Source organism: Nannobrachium achirus, assembly GCF_963921795.1.
Source record: "Nannobrachium achirus genome assembly, chromosome: 8".
Taxonomy (NCBI): domain Eukaryota; kingdom Metazoa; phylum Chordata; class Actinopteri; order Myctophiformes; family Myctophidae; genus Nannobrachium; species Nannobrachium achirus.
This window is the reverse complement of record NC_137817.1, coordinates 41,919,920-41,928,491: the sequence shown is the minus strand read 5'-3', so window position 1 is coordinate 41,928,491 and position 8,572 is coordinate 41,919,920. Positions and strand designations below refer to the sequence as shown.

Genomic DNA, 8,572 nt, shown 5'->3' with positions numbered 1-8,572 from the left:
TGTGTGCGTGCGTGTGTAGGTTGCATACAGGTGTGTGTGTGTGTGTGTGTGTGTGTGTGTGTGTGTGTGTGTGTGTGTGTGTGTGTGTGTGTGTGTGTGTGTGTGTGTGTGTGTGTGTGTGTGTGTGTGTGTGTGTGTGTGTGTGTGTGTGTGTGTGTGGCACGATGCCAGGCCTGTCCTCTCTGTTTTAATAAATCTCCTTTGGATGGAGCCGTGGAGCCATAAAGTGCATCGATTGCCGTTGCTCACACTGTGGCAGCCAACATTTTTGTGTGTGTGTGTGTGTGTGTGTGTGTGTGTGTACACTTTACTGTACATTGTTTATTTCAAGTACTTTTGAGGATAAAACCAGACATCATTTTCTCACGGTCTTGCCATGTAAACACCTAAAAAATACATTGAAACATCATGTACACAAACAACCTGAGTTACAGACGCACGCACGCACGCGCGCACACACACGCACAGAAGCACACACGCACACACAGGAATAGCCCTGACACAACAAACCAATCTCAAAAGCGCACAAACAGCGAGGTACATGTGGTCTCAGAGAGGCGGCCACCGGGACGACACGAGACAAAAAGACTTAGAGAGGCGGAAGGAACAAAACACTGGAATACACTCTGCTTTGTCTCTCTCTCTCTCCTTCATTCCGTTTCTCACACACACACATTTTAACCACACACACATCATACACGCACACGCACGCACTTGCACACGCACACACACTCTTGCTCTCCATCGGTATGTAGATAAATGAGACATGGACCAAGCCGTCAGTGTGAAATGAACATGACACTAATCTGCTGTTTCCATAACACACACACACACACGCGCACACACACACACACACACACACACACACACACACACACACACACACACACACACACACACACACACACACACACACACACACGCACACACACACACACACACACACACACACACACACACGCACACCCCCCCACACACACCCTTATCCATTATTAACACAATAGTTATTTTGGGGTCTGTACTGTCTCTTTTCTTCGAGCTGCTTGAACGCACGCATCACCAGAATGACACGACGTGATTGGCCGTCTCTTAAAAGCTCCCAGGTGTTTCTCTAAGTGCAGTGGTCATGGGTTATGACCGCGTGTGGAATGCCGTCTAGAGTCGTACATTATATCTTCTGAATATCTTCTTCTCTTCTGGCTAATTCATCGGGGGCCTATTCAGTCATAATACATTTATAACACACACACACACACACACACACACACACACACACACACACACACACACACACACACACACACACACACACACACACACAGGCACTAACATGGGACGATATGAACATTTCATGTCACGATTATTGTGAACTTGTAGATCGGCTATTATTGGCAAAGACATTTGGTAGAGAGTGAAACTGTATCAAGTACGCTATTTACAGGTCCGTTTGACCAATTCTAGAGGGTTTAAGTGGTACAAGATATGCAACTCGGCAAATAAAAGGTGAATTGATCCCATGCAGTCCATGACTGAACATTGTTGGGTTTCCTGGTCTTTCTGTGTCGAGGCATACCTCTCCGGTTGAATACTAGGGAAGACAAATTTCGCATTCATGAAGTGAATGAGTCACATTATATCCCTGTCTTCATCTGGTCTCCTCCTCTGTCCTGTGTGTACGCAGGTAACCGCTTCTTCCTGACGTCGTTTGGAGCTCTGTACATCTCCGAGGTGCAGAAGGAGGATGCCCTGTCCACCTACCGCTGCATCACCAAGCACAAGTACAGTGGAGAGACGCGGCAGAGCAATGGAGCCCGGCTCTCTGTTATGGGTACGCAGTACGCACCACGCACCCACACTGCAACCAAACAACTGCTACCTGGGCTGGAAAGAACATTCTCTCTTACCAAATGTCTGTCAGTCTGATGTCTGTCTGTACTCTGACCTCATAGTACTGACGTCACAGACTGGCCTGGACACAAGAGCCAGACAGACAGAGATAAGAGATCATTTAATGTATGGGCATGAAAGGGACATAGACAGACGAATACAACGGGTATAGCACAACTGGAACATCAGTGGTGACTATTATGCCCAACGAGCACCGATCTATTTTTTCTATATAATTAAACACACACTGACATACTGCTTGCCGCTATAATAGACAATCTATATTCTGGTTTAGTGTATGTTGTATCCATTGCATAGGTTTGCTTTCATGCAGCTTTCCTGCATTAATACTGCAGCTACTGCATTGATGCCACATTATTACATTTCTGTGCTGATAATAAACACAGATATCTGCTGACAGCAATGCCTTTCTATTTTTGCTTACTGTCAACCTGTGTATTATGAGAATTGAGTGCATAGACCAACATGTATTTATGCCTACTTACTCTATGCCTACACGAAAAGCACGAAAGCAGAATTAAATAATCCAGGATTTAAGACAAATCCAGGTCTGTACTGCCTGTTTTATTCCGTTCCACTGAAGCCAAGCCAGACTGAGAAGGAGAGACTTTGTGGAGCCAAGATCAATCATGGAACCAAAGACCAGAGCGGTGTTCTTGCGGTTCTTGTGTTTCTTGGTTTACGATTGGAGTCTTTGGATTAACAGAGTTTCAAAAAACTTGAACAACAACAATGCAGTGGATTAATAAAGCTTTGCTGTTAGCCTGGTCCGGAGCAGGCTAACTTCACAACAAAATCTCCATGGTAACTAATGTGGCATTGCTTTCATGAAACCGAGTCATGGCTAAACATATCCAGGTTAACTGGCTAAATTAATCTGACGAGATAACTCAGCTTTCATGAAACCGATTCACGGCTGAGCCTGGATAAATTAACCAGGATAGCTGATAAATCCCGGCTTAATCCCCTCTCTAGGTTTCGTGAAACAGGCCCCTGGTCTCATGCTCAGCAGAATTTGGTTTGTCCCCGAAATTATATTTGATGTCAAAATATAATTTTCACATCTGCAGGTCGATGTCTCACTGCAACTTTGACAAATATTTGACAAATTGGGTACATAAGGGACCATTTGAAGCCAGCGGTTTTGGCGGTAAACAAACCTTAACTAATCTTGTGTACAGGTTTCTCGTTCGGTAAAGTGCTTGCCTTTTCAATCGCCAGGCTCTGGGTTTGATAGCGGGCACCGCCAACTCAGCATATGAGTCGCACAGCTTGGGTAACTAAGACACGCATTAAGTAGTGCTGACAGTAGGTGTGAGCCGTGAGCACTCCACCTCAGCAATCTACTGTATCTCCCTGGTCTAGCGCCTTGTAAGAGGGATGATACCCTCGTTGCTTGACTGATTCTGACAGTAAGCCTCTCCAACCTATACTCATTACTCACTCATATAAACGTCACCCTAACCTTAAACCAACAGCCCCTGACCTCAACCAAATAACTCTGCCGAACCTTTTCCAAAGCAACAGTGCCTTAACCGAAACAACAGTGCCTTGACCAAAATGGCTGTGCCTATAACATAACCCAAATAACAACGCCTTAACCAAAATAACAGTGGCTAACCTTTGTTGTTATTGATGCGGGGTTGCGTGGTCCATAATTCAAATATTCAAACGTTGCTGTACAGTATGTGCTGTTTGTGGCGTGGACCAACGCAGAATTCCGACAGCTTTGTTACGAGACCATGTTGTGGAAACATACTGTTAGGAGACAGACAGGGTTTCAGAGCAAAGATTTACAGTAATCTGATAATAATCTGTAATCCATCATGGTTCTGTAATAAACACAACAGCTTGGCACAGCTTATGAGCGTCTTAAACCTATCCTTAGCTTTAGCATGGTGTGAAAACATTAACCTAACCTAAACATCAATAGTGTGAACACGTTAACCTAACATTAACATAGTGTGAAAACATGTGCCTAAACTAGACATTAATACAATGCGACCACATTAACCTAATTAACTTTAACACAGTCTGAACACTTTATTTTCCATTCATTTCAAATTCTGGACTCGCATGAATATTTAGACCCAAGTACGGGGTTGCCTGCCAACACAAGCTTAACAACTGGCTAACTGCAGCATTGGTATCTTTTTATTGAATTGACCCTTTATATAACGCAGATGTCGATGTTTTGCCACTGATACCAGTATGGATTATGTGATGTTTTTGTGAGACTATTCTCCAAACAATTCCGTGCCAAGATGGAGTTGCAGATACCGTCTTAAAATACACGACTTGATCGAATCTCTAAAACAGTGGTTCTCAACCAGTGGTCCGGGGACCACCAGTGGTCCTTGAGGGGATTCCAGGTTAATTGTCCCCCAGCTAAATGATGGAGAGTTGGTAACCAAATGGACCCTTATAGATCTTCAACTCTTTATGCTCTGAAGAGTTAAGTTATTGTTACAAGAAGTCTACACAATCACAGAACGAAAAATAATTATTATTTTGATTCACCTATTAGTCCTCTTGTTAGGCACCACATCAATACAGCATGACATTGTGGACACAATCCTATCTGAGAGGCTGAATCTCACCAAAAGGTGGTCCGTGGCTCAGGGGCGTCAATTGGGTATGGCAGGGGTATGCAGCTGCCATACCCTGGGTCCAGGGGGGAAAATAAAAGTAACTTTTAAATATAAATCCATGAATGTCTCTTTGTCTATCTGTGATGGTTATTATGTTGTTAAATTACAGTAAAATAACTACAAATGCAAAATTTAACAAAAAATGGTCACTTTAACAAGGTATTATAATTTATTCTCCACACTTGTATTCTCCCCGTCTTGACAAAATGGTATATTCCCAGGTTCCGCAGGTCAGCTGCAATGCATTATTATTGTTAATTGTGGCACGTTTACTAACATGCCAAGTCTAGCTGCACTTGAACAACCGTTCCAGGCTGCCATATCCAGCCCAAGAAACCGTAGAAACCCGGGGGAAAAAAACTGACAAAACCCGATTTTTCGTGGACTCCCATCTTTGCCATACCCTAGCTTTTGCTGAACTGATGCCACTGCCGTGGCTCATATGCCCAATAAATAACGGACTTTGATATCGTCACTGTCACCTATTCTCACCATTTGGCGGCGGTTGGTCAGGGGGCCCTGTATCCAAGTGCACAGTGCCGGATGCACGCCCAAGACTTTCAACTTTGTGTCAAGCCCGGCAGGAACAATCATGTTGAAGGCTGAACCATAGTCCACAAACAACATTCTGACGCACCTTCATGCCCTTGTTCTTCACGTCCAGATGTTGGAGAACAGAGTGGAGAGCCAGGGCAATTGCATCGTCTGCAGATCTATTCTGACGATATGCAAATTGCCAGGGGTCCAAAGTAGGGGGCAGCATTGCGCAGATGTGGTCTCTCACCAACCTCTCAAAACATTTACATGCAATGGAGGTTAGAGTGACTGGTTTCCAGTCACCTTATATATACTGACCAGGAGTTCTGGTCTGACGTAACACACAAACATGACCGGTTGCAATGAAGATTTGCGCAGGCTGTCTTCCTTCTTTATACAGTTCATACTACACAGCTAACAACCTTGATGTGGAGTGCTCTATATTTCTTTTTGCCAGACCCATGAAATGGGTAGGCCTACATAAGCAAATGTCGGTCTGTCCGGGTTTTCTATATAAAGGGTATATATGATGATGACATGATGATGACATGCCTACAAAAGGCATGATGTCATAAATGATGATGACAGATAGGGGGTCTGGCACAACCAGGTTGACCTGGTCTAGTTTCATTACACTACCATTAATGATCATACATAATATGAAAATCGCCTTTGCTCACTTCGCATGGGTGCGATTTTTTATTTCGTAAAGTAAAGCCCTTCCTGAAAGCTGAAAGCCTCTGAGTCAAAAGGCCCAATCGAAAAACATTGATTAAATTACACCCAACACTGTGGGTGTGGCTAACTTCAGCTGGGTGACCAGTGACTCACCACTCACCTGACAACCAGGCATACTTAATGAACTGGTGGGTGTGGCCAAAAAACATAGAAAAAAAAGAAAAAACACTTCTCTAAAAACGTAATGTCTCCTCTCCCCAGACCCTACGGAGTCCACCCCATCGGTGCTGGACAGCTTCCAGTCCGGGGAGGTGCAGGTGGGACGCAGTGTGGAGCTGCCCTGCATCGCCTCCGGGTACCCCAACCCCACCATCCGCTGGCTGAAGGACGGCCGGCCGCTCCCGGCCGACTCCCGCTGGACGCGCCGCCTCACCGGCCTCACCGTCTCCGACCTGAGGCTGGAGGACAGCGGCAACTACATCTGCGAGGTCACCAACAGCTTCGGCTCCAAGGAGGTGACGGGACACCTCAACGTCATAGGTGGGTATAGCGCGCGGGCGGGATCGATTTTGACGGCAAGTTTTTTCGAGTTTTGTTTTAGTCATCTGAAATGTTTTCGTTTTAGTCTGGTTTTAGTCGACTTAACGTTGTCCGATTTCAATCGACTAAATCTCTATGGTTGATGTTGTCGACGGAAATGTATTTCATCGGGCCTTGATGGTGTCGTAAAGACTCGTAAATGCCTGATTTTACTCTTGGTTTGCATGCTGAAAATAGCCGATCTACAAGCTCACAACGCGTCGCGCTGTTCACAACACCCCAGTGCAACTAAACAATAAAATGACTACTGGCTCTCTTCTCCACTAGTCCCTCCCTAACATTTTAGTCTAGCTTTTATTTGTCGTCGAAATTGTCAACATATAGCCCTATTTAGTCTTAATTTTAGCCATCATAGCTTAGTTTCTATTTAGTTTTCATCAGTGAAAAAAGGTAGTCTGCGACGACGAAAAGATGTCGTCATAGTTTTAGTCGCCGGAAATCAACACTGGTATAGAGTGAGGAGAGCAGAATTTAAGCCCCATTGGCTGTGTCACATGCATGCAACACGCCTCTCCCAGCACACAGCATGGATTCATGGGTGGATTCCCGATTCTGCCAATGCATTTCAATGGGAATGCAGCGGTTTCCTGCCAGTAGAGGATTTCTGCAAAAAGAAAATCTTTGAAATGCATTGGCGGAATCGTAGTTTGTTGTGACCGTACCCTAACAGAGTATTTCTACACTGCAGTATTGATACTTTTACTTAAGTAAAACATTTGAGTTTTGACCTTTTCCACCACTGCTTAATTACTTTCATGTTGAAAACCTTATTCATATGTCCTTCTCTATTTTTTCTCCATCGTTGCCTCCATCTGTCTCCCTGTTGCCTCTCTCTCTCTCTCTCTCTCTCTCTCTCTCTCTCTCTCTCTCTCTCTCTCTCTCTCTCTCTCTCTCTCTCTCTCTCTCTCTCTCTCTCTCTCTCTCATCTCTCCAGAGCCATTGCGGGTCACGCTGTCTCCCAAGAACCTGAAGACGGGCATCAGCAGCACGGTCATCCTGTCCTGCGCCGTGCAGGGCTCGCCCCACTTCAGCGTGTCCTGGTACCGCAACACGGAGCCTGTGCTGCCCGACCAGCACTTCTCCATCCAGGGCACGCACAACGAAACGCTGTTCATCTCTGCCGCGCAGAAGAGACACTCAGGGGCGTACCAGTGCTTCGCCACACGCAAGGGCCAAACGGCCCAGGACTTCTCCATCATACTGCTGGAAGGTGAGGAGGGGAAGAGCGATCTGGCGTGTGCGTGCGTGCGTGCGTGGGTTGCCCATTCGATGTGTATTGGACACTTGTTTTAGATCCAAACTTATGAAATATCAGCCTTTGGTGGAACGCGTTATGGCCTTAGGATATTACTGGCAACTTATTGTGACTTACTTTAGTGAGTATTTCTGTACGTTTACTTACTACTCCACTACATTTCAGAGGCAAATATTATACTTCTACTCCACTACAATTACTTGAGAACTCACTATAGTTAAGTAGATTTTGATTATTATTACAAAACATACAAAAACATATTTATACATTTAAATACATTTGAAAACGTCTGAAATGGGAGATCCTGCATAATGAGTACTTTCTACTTTTGGTACTTTAAGACATTTCGACACCAATACTTTTGCACGTAACAGTGTATTTCTAAATCGCAGCATTGCTATACTTTCACTCAAGTAACAAATGTGTGTACTTTTTCCACCACTGTCTCTCTCTCTCTCTCTCTCTCTCTCCTCCTCCACCCAAGACGGCACGCCGCGTATCATCGCGTCCTTCAGCGAGCGGGTGGTGGTCCCCGGCGAGCCCTTCTCCCTCATGTGCGCCGCCAAGGGGGCGCCGCCGCCCACCATCACCTGGACCCTGGACGACGAGCCCGTGGCCCGGGACCTGTCGCGCGTCCGCGCCAGCCAGTACACGCTGTCCAACGGCAGCACGGTCAGCCACGTCAACGTCAGCAGCCCGCAGATCCGCGATGGAGGGGTGTATCGCTGCGCCGCACGCAACTCGGCCGGTAGTGCCGAGTACCAAGCGCGCATAAACGTAAGAGGTGCCTGTCTACTTTTCAATATCAGTCATACAAGGGGCTTCTCACAGCCTGACCCCTCCCCCATCCCAACCCCCTAAACCCTATCCTATCCTATCCTATCCTATCCTATCCTATCCTAACTATTCTTTCCTCTGTCTCTTATCTCTGTCTCTGAGTCAT

At 45.7% G+C, this 8,572-nt stretch overlaps 1 protein-coding gene across 1 annotated transcript in view; it reads left to right on the top strand.

Annotated features, from left to right (window-relative positions):
* Positions 1 to 8,572, top strand: part of dscaml1 (Down syndrome cell adhesion molecule like 1) — a gene marked incomplete at both ends in the record, with an annotated part of 137,714 nt that overhangs the window by 40,070 nt on the left and 89,072 nt on the right. The window contains 4 exons of the mRNA XM_080731890.1: positions 1,682 to 1,828; positions 6,036 to 6,314; positions 7,309 to 7,584; positions 8,114 to 8,413. Coding sequence (XP_080588016.1) covers positions 1,682 to 1,828; positions 6,036 to 6,314; positions 7,309 to 7,584; positions 8,114 to 8,413 — 1,002 coding nt within the window. The remainder of the gene's footprint in view (positions 1 to 1,681; positions 1,829 to 6,035; positions 6,315 to 7,308; positions 7,585 to 8,113; positions 8,414 to 8,572) is intronic.